Source organism: Scardinius erythrophthalmus (assembly GCF_964197995.2).
Source record: "Scardinius erythrophthalmus genome assembly, chromosome: 7".
Lineage (NCBI taxonomy): Eukaryota > Metazoa > Chordata > Actinopteri > Cypriniformes > Leuciscidae > Scardinius > Scardinius erythrophthalmus.
Genome location: NC_138227.1, coordinates 31,445,019 through 31,459,447, shown reverse-complemented (window position 1 = coordinate 31,459,447; position 14,429 = coordinate 31,445,019). Strand labels below are relative to the sequence as shown.

The 14,429-nt window shown below is 37.0% G+C and overlaps 1 protein-coding gene across 1 annotated transcript; it reads left to right on the top strand.

Annotated features, from left to right (window-relative positions):
• Positions 1-2,197: 2,197 nt before the first annotated feature.
• Positions 2,198-3,938, top strand: LOC308693801 (hydroxycarboxylic acid receptor 2-like; the record flags this gene model as incomplete). Its single annotated transcript, XM_081370898.1, has 3 exons — positions 2,198-2,851; positions 2,943-3,035; positions 3,879-3,938. The coding sequence occupies 3 exons, from the start codon at positions 2,198-2,200 to the stop codon at positions 3,936-3,938; spliced, it is 807 nt and encodes a 268-aa protein (XP_081227024.1).
• Positions 3,939-14,429: the final 10,491 nt, after the last annotated feature.

Genomic DNA, 14,429 nt, shown 5'->3' with positions numbered 1-14,429 from the left:
GCATGCGCAAAAAAATGGGTCAGGGTCTGGTTTAGTTGAGTTAGTAGTGTGTTGAAACTCGCAGTTATGGTAAGGGGAGTGACATTTTCGAAACCCACTCGAATCGGTTGACTAATCACAACACACTGGTCCAGCCAGAAAATCAGAGTAGGCCTACATTGCTATTTTCGAAAGGAGGGTTTCCTATTTACACAGGACCTAAACAGAGCGTTACTGAAGACTAGTGCTGCCTCTCAATTGGCCTACTTATAATATGCCCTAAAAGTATGTACTCTTTTTGTGAAGAAAAAGTGCTTACTTTTGAGTGTGTAGCAGAAGAGTAGACCAGCGTTGTGACATACTATCACCTCATACAATTGTGTCTTTAACGGTTGCTCTCTGTCGCATCCTGTCACGCAAACTGACCTGTCAATCATCTTCTCAAAGATAAAGTCCTCCACATTTCATTTAATTTCATTTTCTGCCGTATCGGAGAGAAATGCAGAAGCATGTTGATCTGCAGTCACGGGTCTTTCATGCAGAGACTCTCCTCAAATTAATGCATAATCACTCTTCAGCTTCTCATTGCAATCAAATGTTCTCTGGAATCTAAAGCGTCCCGCCCCCTACATTATACATAGACGCTGAAGCTGCGCCTGAAATCAATTAATTCACACAGTTACTATTTTCTACATGGCGAATGGCACACAGTGCACTATATAGGGGATAGGGAATGATTCAGACTGTGTAAATATGCTTTCCATTGGGGCGAATGAAGTCTGGTTTCTTGTTAGTGTCACGTGAACCGTCGAAGCACGCACACAGTCTGCTCCGGTCCAGAGACACGAGTCGGCATATTAGAAAACGTATCGGACCCATTTGAATTCTGCACAGAATGCTAGGCCTATATTTTAAAGCGATATGGAGGAGATTAGGAGGAGAAACTGCGGCTTTACAGGCTCAACAACTCTGGCTGAGCTGTGATTTAAACTGAACACTATTGGCTATTTAAAGAAAGGGGAGGAGCTGTTCGGTATGTCCCGCCCTGTCTTCCACCTCAAACTGACTTATCGTTGTACATTTGTTTGTTCTAGTTATTTGCACAGATTTATTGTTTATTCTGTATGCGTTACTAAGATATGGGTGGCATGAAGAATGATTACATCAAACCTGACATTCTGTCATAACACAGTTAAATAGTGGGGTTTTCTTTGTCGTAGTTTTTAAATGCTCAGTCTAACTATTTGAATATCAGGTGTTGAATGAGCAACACCTGACCAGTGTCAAAGACTGAATCTTTGAACGTTCACTGATTGTATATGCATACACTTCAAAGATGGTTACTGAAGTTAGACAATTTTCTGAATGAATGTAGATAATGGTTGACATATTTCTTTTCTTCAAATGTTTAGTTAGTCATTTTAAACCCCAGTTTTTATTTTAAAGTGTCCCTATTATGTTATTTTAAAGGCTCCTAATTTTGTTTTGGAGTCTCCTACAACAGGTTTACATGCATCAAAAGTCCAAAAACATTTTCTCACATTGAACATCACCACATTTTTCAAAGATTCTCAAATGGACTGGATGGATGAATCAGTCTCTCTAAATCCCGCCTTTTCGCGAGCTACTCTGCTCTGATTGGCCAGATGGCCCAGCCTGTTGTGATTGGTCTACCGTGTACAGCGCATCTGTCTCTATCTCCTGTCAGAAAAAAACAAACCTAATATTTTATCTGAAGTTTATTCATATCTGGTGTTTTATGTGACGTGTAGCAGATGTCGTGCTCATATATTCTTGTAACAGCTGTGAAGTCAGTGTACAAAACACAGCACAGAGATTTATACACATCCACAGGGAAACTGGACATTCACTCTTCAGGTGATAAACTTCTGTTTTTGATTGAATTTCTTTCTTTTTTTACCACCAACAATAATCAACTGCGTAATTGTGTTTATCTGTCCAAGGGTTTTGGGGCAAGTGTAATTGTTTAGAGATATTGAATTAAAAGAGACTGTATATCATTTAATAATGAAGTGCCCTCTGGTTTATTTGAATGTAAACAAAGAACTTTTAGAATTCTAAACTGGATCGTTCAAACTGGATGCATTAAAAAATATTCAAATCTTACTTATTCTGGTTTAATTCACTGGTTCATTTACGCTTCTCTTTTCCAGTAAATCACAGTTGCAGGATATATTGCTGAAGACAAACAGACAAGATGAACTACACAGTGAACTTCACCACACCTGAAGCATCTACAAACTCTACAACTGATTATTTCTGGTTACTTGAAAGTCTGAGAATCTGTGTGTTCAGCATCAATCTCCTGTTTGGCTTTCCTACTCACTCCTATATTATATGGCTCATCATCACAGGAACGGAAAGTGGAGTCGCATCAGAGTTCTTCAACCTCAATCTCTCTGTTTGTGAGCTTGGTGTCTGTCTGAATTTTGTGTTTTATATAATGTCAGTTTGCTTTCAGGGAATCTCAAAATTACCACTCTTTTTACTAGGCCTATCCCTTACTGGCCGTCCTCTGTTTCAGTGTCTGATCTGTGTTGAGCGTTACCTGGCAGTGGTTCATCCTGTAACCTTTCTGAAGTACAAACCTCTCAGATATAGAGTGATCTGCTGCACTGCAGCCTGGATACCTATTCTTGGCTCCTGTTTTCTGTGCCTGTTAATTTCTGACGACTTAAAATTCACATTGTTCTTGTCGGCGCAGTTCTTCATCTTCTTCTCCATCCAGTTGTTTTGTCTTGTGGCTGTTCTCAGAGCTCTGAAGCAATCAGGACCAGGAGAGAGAAGAAGAGAGAGAGAGGAGGAAAACCACATGAAGAGAAGAGCATTTCAAATCATTCTAATAACTACTGTGAGCATGACTATCATATATGTCCCATTTGCTACAACAGGATTGTTTACCACTCTAACAAACCACTATATTAATGGACTTTGGATCACAGGTTTTATCTGTTATATACTGGCTGGTTTTGTTCAGCCTGCTCTTTATCTGCACCGCACTGGGAAACTCTCCTGCTCTTGTGTACTATGAAATGGTGATGTATGATTTAGTTGTTATTTAATCATTTTAAATAATTGATAAATTAATTGGCTGTTAAATTAAATCATTTTATGCTAGATATAGTTATTTATTATTTTATTATACTGGAAAATTATAAATTCAGTTTTTGGAGCTGATATATTGCTTTTCTTTTTCCTGTGTAGCCTTAAAGGGCCACAATTGCACACTGACTTATAGTTATAGCTTCATGTGGTGGTTTTGGTTATGTTATATGTTACATCTCATTTAAAAAGTTGTAGGTATTTTCATGTGTGTATATATATATATATATATATATATAGCTATATATATATATAGCTACACCTGTACGCTGCCTATTACCCAACACTTTTTTTAAGCCTGAGAATCGATTCATAAAAAAGTAAAATGTGCAACAGACAGAAGATATGCATATTCCACTATTGGTTAAGAACGTCTTGCTCCATATACATCACTCAAAAAAAAAAAAAAAAAAAAAGATTCAGGCCCTTCATAGATATGACACATTTAAATTTTGTTCACTTCGCTTTACTTATATCTAATTAGGAGTAATGCATATTTATATTTAATGAGTCTAACATAAAATATTTAAATAGTGTCATCTATGAAATGTATTTAAGTTTGATCAACTCAATTTAGTTACATTTAGGAAAGTGGAGCTCCTTCTGCCCATATTCATAGGCCCATATGCCTATCAGACTCAACAGCTTTTGATGATACATTAAATGTTACTCACAGAAAGAATCATAAATAAATGCAAAACACTTGTACCTGTCACGGACCTGCTGGACTCCTCCTCCTCTTTGCTTTTTTCCTGTTTATTGTGTCTCCCCTACAGGAGGGCGAAGCACAGGTGTGGCGTGGTGCGTGTGATTGCTTCCTGGATCTTGGGCTTTAAAATCTCTCCAGACCTGTCTGTGGGAGGCCGCCACTTTTGTTCAAGTCCTTGTTTATTTTGTTCATGTTTATTTGAATAAAACTGCACATTAGGTTCTCACTACAACCTGCCTCAGTGGACTTACGTTACAAGAACTGACTTCTTTTTCAGATAGTAGGCCACAACCACTGATCTATATAATGTCATTCTATATAGATCAGTAGCCACAACACAATTTTGCTTATGAACACAACAACCATCACATGAGTCTCCTTAAACTTTGATATCGTGCCAATTGCTGCATCTACTGCATCTTTTTACTAGATTTAACATTGTATCATAAACGTAACACATAAGTTACATTGTGATTCCTCTGTAAATGAGTTTCACAATGAAGAGTATGTATAAATGTACCTTTAATGTGGCTTCTGTGTCTTGGAGGTGTAAAGTGGTTCAGAACAGGCTAATGTTCAATGTTACAAACTGATTTACTGATGTACTTTTTGTAGATTGTTATTCCAATAAAACACATCATGACCCAGTGTCGCCTTTTCCCTATTGATGGTTGCCACAGAGATTATAGCAATAATCTTGACTTCTTGTCAACACAAATGTCTAAAGTATTTATTCCCTCTCTAACTTTTAAATTCTCAGTCTAAGAATTTGCCTTTCAGGTGTTGAATAAGTGGCACCTGTGTTGTTTAGTGTCAGATACATGAATATGATTTGGGAGGACTGAACAAAAATTAGTGATAATTTCCTTTTTACAGATTTGAGTGATTGATTTGAACACGTATACTAGCAAAATGTATACATTGAATGTGTGATAAGTCACTGCTTAAAGAGGTCTGCCAAAAGCTTGAAAATAAAATGCAATGTATAACAATAATCCAGTTGCTCTCGGACATTAAGGAGCAGTTGATAAATATTGTGTAAAATGTTAAGTCAAGTCAGTGACATTTAGTGGAATTAAAACACAAGTCTGCAAAATAAAATTTGACAAAAAAGTGTCTGCATTTGTGGTTGAAATTAAAATCAAAAAGACGATCAGACGGTCTTTTTGATTATAAATGTTGTCTTTTGCATACTTGGTGTTTTATGTGACGTGCAGCAGAACTCATACACACATATGTGGCATCTGAAGTCAGTGTACAAAACACAGCACAGAGATTTATACACTTCCAGAGAGACCGGACATTCACTCTTCAGGTGATAAATTCACATTTTTGAGTCAATTACATGTTTTTACAATTAATAAGCAGAAACATTTCTACTGTGTTGATTCGGGTTTTTTTTTTTGTTTTTTTTTTTTGTAGGGCAAGTTTAATGAGTATTTCACTGAAATGAAATAACAATTTAAAATTAATTCAAGTGAATCAAGAAAAGTAAATTGTAAGAATAGAAAGAGGTTGTTTTTGTAGGCTATAAATATATAATATATATATATATATATATATATATATATATATATATATATATATATATATATATATATATATATATATATATAGCTACTGCCTTTGTATAACCATTTTTGCAGATTTAACAATGATGTGCTCTGGTTGTTTGAGTTTAAATTGGAAAATTTGTAGACTTACAAATCAGATGTGAACTTAATTTACACGTCTCTCTTCCCATAAATCATAGTTACATTATTATGTTTTGTCGGCTGCTGAACTGAGGAAGACAAACACAGAAGAGATGAATAACTTTAGAGTGAACTTCACAACTGAAACATCTACAAACTGCACAACTCAGTCTTTTGATTTAATGGACAGTCTGGACATCTGCGGATACACCATTGCTTTGTTGTTTGGTCTTCCAACACACTCCTATATTATATGGCTCATCATCACAGCAACAGAACGTGGAGTCGCATCAGAGTTCTTCAACCTCAATCTCTCTGTTTGTGAGCTTGGTAACTGTCTGGCTAGTTTGATCAGTGCACTGTCATTTTGTTTTTTTGGTCTCTCAACATTACAATTCTTTTTACTAGGATTTGTCATCACTGGCCGTCCTCTGTTTCAGTGTCTGATCTGTGTTGAGCGTTACCTGGCAGTGGTTCATCCTGTAACCTTTCTGAAGTACAAACCTCTCAGATATAGAGTGATCTGCTGCACTGCGGCCTGGATAACTGTTCTTGTCTCCTGTTTTCTGTGCCTGTTATTTTCTGACAACTTAGAATTTACATTGCTCTTGTCAGGGCAGTTCTTCATCTTCTTCTCCATCCAGTTGTTTTGTGTTGTGGCTGTTCTCAGAGCTCTGAAGCAGTCAGGACCAGGAGAGAGAAGGAGAGAGAAGGAAAACTGCATGAAGAGAAAAGCATTTAATCTCATTCTAATAACTACTGTGAGCATGACTATTATGCATGTCCCATATATAGTCATAGGAGTTGTTTACATTTTGAAAAAACAGATTATTAAGGCACTTTGGTCCATTGGTTTGATTTGTTATGTGCTGTCTGGTTTTGTTCAGCCTGTTCTTTATCTGCACCGGGCTGTAAAACTCCCTCTTTCTTCAAAATAATAGAGTGTTTGATTCGAAATGGGCAAGTTAAAGCAGCTTAATGATGCCTCCAAATATTTATTTAGCTGTGTCCAAGAATTAACACAGCTTTTTGTGTTTTAAATGTAACATGCTACTGTAAGTGTGTAATATATTGTGATTCCTCTGTAAACACTTTATTCTCACATTAAGTTGTTTTTAAATGTACAGTACATTTTTCTGGAACATACTGATTCTTAAAGCTTGCTTTTTTATTTTTATTAATGGATTAATTTAAATTATTTAAATAGGACCTAAACATATAAGAACACAACACCTCAAATACATACTAAAAATGTAAACATAAGCAATGACTTAATGTGCATATTACAGTTTTTCTCGATTGCTTAAAGGGTTAGTTCACCCAAAAATGAAAATTATGTCATTAATGACTCACCCTCATGTCATTCCAAGCCCGTAAGACCTTATCTTCAGAACACAGTTCATCTTCAGAACACAGTTTAAGATATTTTGGATTTAGTCCGAGAGCTTTCTGTTCCTCCATTGAAAGTCAATGGACGGCATACTGTCCATGTCCAGAAAGGCAATACAGACATCATCAAAGTAGTCCATGTGACATCAGTGGCTTAATCTTAAGTTTATCAAGCGACGAGAATACTTTTTGTGCGCAAAAAGTAAACAAAAATAACGACTTTATTCCACTATTCATTTCCTTCTCTCTGGGCCTCGAGCTATTTCACGTAGTATAACTGTGTAGCGCGTCTGTGTTGTACGTCACACGTAGGCTCACTATTGGCCGACGCTGGTCATGTGTGATGCGTGTGACGTACAACACAGACGCGCTACGCAAAAACACTACGTGAACTCACTCGAGGCCCAGAGAGAAGGAAATGAATAGTGGAATAAAGTCGTTATTTTTGTTTACTTTTTGACAACAAAAAGTATTCTCGTCGCTTGATAAACTTAAGATTGAGCCACTGATGTCACATGGACTACTTTGATGATGTCTGTACTGCCTTTCTGGACATGGACAGTATGCCGTCCATTGACTTTCAATGGAGGAACAGAAAGCTCTCGGACTAAATCTAAAATATCTTAAACTGTGTTCTGAAGATGAACGGAGGTCTTACGGGCTTGGAACGTCATGAGGGTGACTCATTAATGACATAATTTTCATTTTTGGGTGAACTAACCCTTTAAACACTATAACCAGGCTTTTGAATTAAAATTTCAAAACCATAATCCGATTTATCAAAACGCATTTCCCTAAACTATAAGCACTATTTCCTGTTTTTGACACATGAGTCAGATTTGTTGAACTGTCACTGCAAAACCCTACACACAAATCCCTTCATTTCTCATTGCCTAGACCATGTTGTCATATAGAAAGCACTTGCATTCAATATTGTTCACTCAAGTCAGCACAGCTTCAGCTCAGTTAGCACACAATTACCCAAGTGGAAACACTGCCAAATTGAACACACATCAATCAGATCCTTCAGTAGATAAATAAAAGGGCCCAAATCAGTTTATTGAGTTTTGGAACAATGGATCTAGAAAAACATGAAGGAAGAGATTGAGGATGGATGAGGAGGAGGAGGAGGAGGAGGAGGACGAAGGGCAAGGGCAAGAAGACAAGCAGTCTCAGATGAAATTCAAGCCACTCTAGTTGCCCATGTCTTAGTCAATGGTATGACTATGAGGGAGGCTGGGCTACTAAAGCCAAATTTGAGTCGCTTTACCGTCGCCTCGAGAACCTTCAGGGAGGTGTGGTGGCAAACAAAATTCTATCACTGAATAAGAGACAAACATTTCCAATAGTCTTTGATGAGGTGTATTTTCTTGCAAGAAAAGCCCAGCAGTCGTACAGTCATACAGAGTGGATGCAGAGTGTGACGGTGAAGGGAGGGCATCCTTTCTCCTTTATAGTCTTGACTCCCAGAATGTTATCTTTCTAGGCCAATGATGGTATTTTCAACCATATGTGGAACATTCTTAGATTTGTTCATTATATTGTATCCTTTAGTGGAGGCCCTCCTGTCACGTACCAATGCTCTTTACCATTCCAATACACTTTCATATTTGAATAAGGTTTGTGTGTGCTCTTTTACTGTCATATGATGGTGTGAGAGACCAAGCTGGCAGGCATGAGGAGTCAGAAAATAGGTTTCCAAAAAAATATAGGTTTTTATTTACAAAAACCCCACTAATTTATAGAAAAACAAAGTTCTGGGCCCATAAAAGAGGTCAACTAAACAGAACTTAACTCAGGTAACCTTAACATAGGCTGAACAACCCAAACCTGGACAAACAAAACAGACCTGCTAGACTGAGACATGATGGAGAAAACTTATATAGTGGCTGATCAGGCCATTCTGACACAAAAGGGGGTACAAAACACATAATATATAAACAAACCACAATAACTACAACACATGTTAAACCAACGCTACCTGATATGAACCAAAGATAAATAAATTAAATGATCATAACAACAAAATATAACTAACAAAGAAAAGAACACAACTCAAAAATGGAATACTCTGCCACCCCCATGATATGGGAAAACATGGCGCAGTCCAATTATCCATTCCCCTACTTAAACAGCTGAGAGTCAGTTGAAAGTCCTTTTGCCTGACTGTCAGCCAGCCAGAGACCCCCAACAACAACTCCCCAAGAACTGGTAACTCAAAGAGAAAGATGTTATTTTCACATAACGTAATCTAAAAATAATGAACCTGAAATTAGCTAAGTTGAAAAAGTTAACTAAATGTGTGCACCCAAATAGAAAACTAAGTCAAATAACCAATAAAACTGTTTTTAAAACTAAAGTGTGTGTCCAGTTATTTATTTTGTATAGTATGTAATGTGCTCAAAACAAATAAAGGAGTTACCACCGTAAGTTATTGTTTCCATGTGTGGCGATTAGTGCGGACATCACAGATGGTCACACACATCTTAAATACGGGAAAAAAATAGCCCTTTTTTTGTGTGTTGTACTGTGTAGTACATGAATGAATAAAAATGTGCCAATGTATCCATTGGTTGTGTCTTGTTCACCATGTGAAAAGATTTGTGAGAGGGCGAACCACAAGCAACATAACTTACCAGTTTTGGAAATATTGTTTTGAATTTATTGCACCAGTGGGTAAGACTATGTTGTAGTGTGTGTGATTTTGAGGGCTTGTGTGTCCTGTCTGAGGGCAAAGTTTGGCTTTTCAGCAAGAGTAAAAATTGATTTGTTTACAGTTGAGAATGTGGCATAGTTTCAAGAAATGCAATCAAGAAAAACTGTAATCGCTCAAATTTATTCTGTGGGACTTTTTGTGTCTATGTCAGCAGCGTTTGAAATCGCTGCCTGTAATTATTCTTGAGAAAACTATACGTTTTGTCCATTTGAAAAAGCTGTCAGTCAAATGCGCATTAAACACCTTAAGCATCTCAAATAGTTGTATATTTTCTTCTTGAACTATTTTTATTTCTGATGAACTTGAGCATTTTTAACATGTGGAATTTGTGAATGTAAGATTACGAGGGCACACAGATTCAACTAAATGATGTGCAAGGATAGATCATCTGTAGCATTCCATAAAAAAATAGGAATTGTTCATTTTAATTTCATGGTGACTTCAATGTTTTTGGTTGCCACTGTCATTGTGGTTTGTGCATTAAAAGATGAGATATGCTCATCCGTATCAAACTATTTAACATGTTCAAGGGCATGATTAATAAAATATGTCTTAACCGTTTTTAATAAACCCTTTGAATATTTGTTTTTTTCCCACAGGGCCATCTCAGTAAGTATGGTTTACCAGGTGACATCTATATTGTGTGTGGGACGGGCAGGTTTTGTCATGACCCAGTGTCACCTTTCCCATATGCAGGCTTTCCATTGAGAATGTTGCATTAAACTTGACATCCTATCATAACACAGATGATTAAAGAGTTTGTTTCTCTCCTTTTCAATTGCTTGGTATAAAGATATGCATATTTGGTGTTGATTGAGTGGCAGGTGTGCTGGCCAGTGTCAGAAATATGGATCATTTCTTTAAAGATTTATGGACTATTTGATTTTCTACTGTATATATAAAAAAAAAAACATTAATTTTGCTGGCATGAGTCTCAGTTTTTCTGTGAAGGTCAGCTTGTAAAATGTGGCTTGGTGCACAATTTTAAAGTCAAATCAACTCTGTAAAACCTGGAGAAATTAAAACAAAAAAGATGGTCCTGTTAAATAATATACACACAAGATAGCAAATTAAATTCGGAACAAAAGTTGTCAACCAAACACAATTTAGTGTTCTTCCATCTAAAAATTTTTTATCTAAAAGTCACTGAGCTTCTAGTGGGATCCTTTCCTGGGAACTCAGAAGGCCTTGGATTCAGTGCTAGAATAGGGACAGGTATTTACATTAAAAAAGTTAAAGTTCTTGCCGGATAATAAGTATTCTGATGAGGCCACCATATTAGTTCATTGCCATTGCATTGTTTCCTGCCTATGGCTCCAACACCTACACTGTTAACAATTTTCTTGTATTTTTACAGTACAGTACTGGCAGCACGGTGGCCAGCAAGTTACTGTATTTTGATTTACAGCAACTTTACTGTAATTTACTTTACAGTACACAATATCAGTACTGTAAACTACAAAACAGTACTTTACTGTATTTTTACTGTATTTTTGTAATGTTTCTGTTTCTGCTGTAATTAATTATACAGTATTGTACTGTAAAATCTATATTGATACATTATTGCTAAATTTTATAATTTTCAAATTACTAATAATGATAATATTATATTTATATAATAATGAGTTATTATAGTATATACATTTACAGGTAATAATATTATACTGCAACTTCAGAATAACTGCAAATCAATCAATCCAAACAATGTTATTGTCAAAAACATTTTTTATTAATCAATTACACTATTGTGTATTTGTGAAAAAACATTTCATTTAGGAACACTACATGTCCAGTACACCAACACTTTACAGGTAAACAGCTTTTAAAGGGATAGTTAAAGGAACACGCCGACTTTTTGGGACTTCAGCTTATTCACTGTATCCCCCAGAGTTAGATGAGTCCACACACACCCTTCTTATCTCCGTGCGTGCTGTAACTCTGTCTGACGCACCCACCGCTAGCCTAGCTTAGCACAAAGACTGGAGGTAAACTACGGTGGCCGAGAAGGGTCACAACACATACAAACGCCACAACAACTTCATATTCAGAAAACAACTTCGTCGATTTCACATCACGTACGCTGCAAATATTCACAGCACGAGCAAATAGGGAAACGAACTGCAAACTGCAAAGACACAACGGAAATGTTTCCAGGGGGGCCTTGATCAGTGACGGACCCGCATCCATCTGGTTGTCCTCGCGCTATCTGAATGTGCGCTTTTGTTGTCTATGTCTACAAGAGCAAGAGGTAAGTGTTTCTCTTTTATTATGACAGACTTGTAGACAACAAAAGCGCACATTCAGATAGCGCGAGGACAACCAGATGGATGCGGGTCCGTCACTGATCAAGGCCCCCCTGGAAACATTTCCGTTGTGTCTTTGCAGTTTGCAGTTCGTTTCCCTATTTGCTCGTGCTGTGAATATTTGCAGCGTACGTGATGTGAAATCGACGAAGTTGTTTTCTGAATATGAAGTTGTTGTGGCGTTTGTATGTGTTGTGACCCTTCTCGGCAACCGTAGTTTATCTCCAGTCTTTGTGCTAAGCTAGGCTCCAGCTAGCATACTGCTCGCAATAAGTGACAAAATAACGCCAACATTTTCCTATTTACATGTTGTGATTTGTAAAGTCACAGCGTGTACAAATAACAAGGACACATGAGACAAAACCATCTTCCAACTGTACACATACTGGGAACTATATTCTCAGAAGGCGAAGCACTGCTACTTCTGCGGAGTGATTTACTCGCAGCACCTGTGGTGAGGAGCAGAGAGTTCGCTCAGAGTGTTGCGCTAATCACTCCGCCCAAGTAGTAGTCATTCGCCTACGAGAATATAGTTCTCAGTATGTGTACGGTTAGAAGATGGTTGTGTCTCATGTGACCTTGTTATTTGTACACGCTGTGACTATACAAATCACAACATGTAAATAGGAAAATGTTGCCGTTGTTTTGTCACTTATTGGGAGCAGTATGCTAGCTGGAGACATTTACCTCCAGTCTTTGTGTTAAGCTAGGCTAGTGGTGGGTGCGTCAGACAGAGTTACAGCACGCACGGAGATGAAAAGGGTATGTATGGACTTCACTTATCTAACTCTGGGGGATACGGTGAATAAGCTGAAGTTCCAAAAAGTCGGCGTGAGAGGTTGAGAAACTGCATGACTTGCAGCTGTAGCTGGACACACTTTAAAATTTGGTTGGGACTTTGAGGTGGTACTGGAACCTGGCGGTGACCAAAACTGAAAAAGACATGACACACAAAAACACGTATGACAAATCCTGTTATCCACAGCACCAATAAAGATGAGCAGACAGTGTAAGAGATCAATTGTAAAATAAAATTTTGTAGAAATAACAAAAATTAAAAAAACAGCCAATTAAAAAAAAAAATGTAACCTTTAGATTTTAAAACTTTAAGTTTAAAACGTATTAACATGGCTAATACTTACAGAAAACTCCTTCCCAGGCTGCAAATAAAATTCCCACGTCCCACACGTACAGCTGTAAGAAATCAAAATACATATTATTCAGTTAACTGTTATGTTTCTTGTTGAGGACATATATTTCATACATCTGCTTACAATACATCTAGGTTAACAAAAATAAGCTTCACTTTAAACTTCACTTGACCTCTCTAAATATTCTAACTTGCTTTTTGGGCATGCATTTTACTTGTCTTTATTGCCTAATAGATCATTATTAACTCTGATAGTTTTTTTATTGATCAATTTACACCTTTATTTATATTTTTAATTATTATAGTAATCATTATTTGTCATTACAAATCACAATGCTACAGAAATGGGTCTTCAGCCTAAATAATAGAAATGAAATAAAAGGCTAAACTGGTACCAATAGCCAAACTCTCTTAGACCAAATCACCCATTTTGCGTTGCAAAGGAAAGTGCAGTATTTTTAACCCGTGTTTTCACGTGTTTTTGTGTCTAAACGACTTAATAAATTTGGTCCAGTATTTATCATAAAAGTGATAAAATCATAAAACCATCAAGTTCGCCATCCGAGAAACGGACTGCAAATATAGCATTTTGAGCAAAATAACGTACGTTATGTCTATTATAAGTGCTTGTTTTTACCACTGATGGGCTCGAATGTTATGGAAAGGATCCTTACAGATTGAGATAACAGTTAACGTTAGACATTTTTGTTATCATAAGATCCTTCAAACGTAACGTTAACGTCAAATGCAGTAATTTTTATCTCGCAGACGATTGTATAACACATTTAACGTTAATTAACCACCTCGATTTGTCCTTCCACCGTTCCAACAATCACCAAGTCTGTTTTGGTCGAAATAAACCGTAAGGTAATGTTAATTCACTGTTCAAATCTCGAGTTAGATTTGAAAATGTCGAGACGGTCGAGACAAGCAGCGGGGTGAAAGAGCAGATCTAACTAACGGTGTTTTTGCAACCGTCGCTGGCTAAACTTCCACTGTCATTTGTACACTATAGTGTAAAATCCTAAAACCTTATTATAAAATTCAAAATTAACTTACCAAATTTCCAGATATCCGCAGAGTGAGATCCATTCATCCAGCGAGTGATCTGCTGCGATCTGCCTGCAGTTGAGTCTGACGTCAGTCGGGCGGCGCACGCTCTCTCTGTTTACAGCAACCCTGTATTATTGCCAGGCATTTTACAGCCAGGTTACAGCTAGGTTACAGCAACACTAAAATGTACTGTAAAATGTTCCCGCTCAAACAAAATTACCCACAATACAATGCAAATGACAGTACTTTACTGTAATATAAAAATGCAGTATTGTACTGTAGGTTATTACAGTACTGTGCTGCTAAATCTACA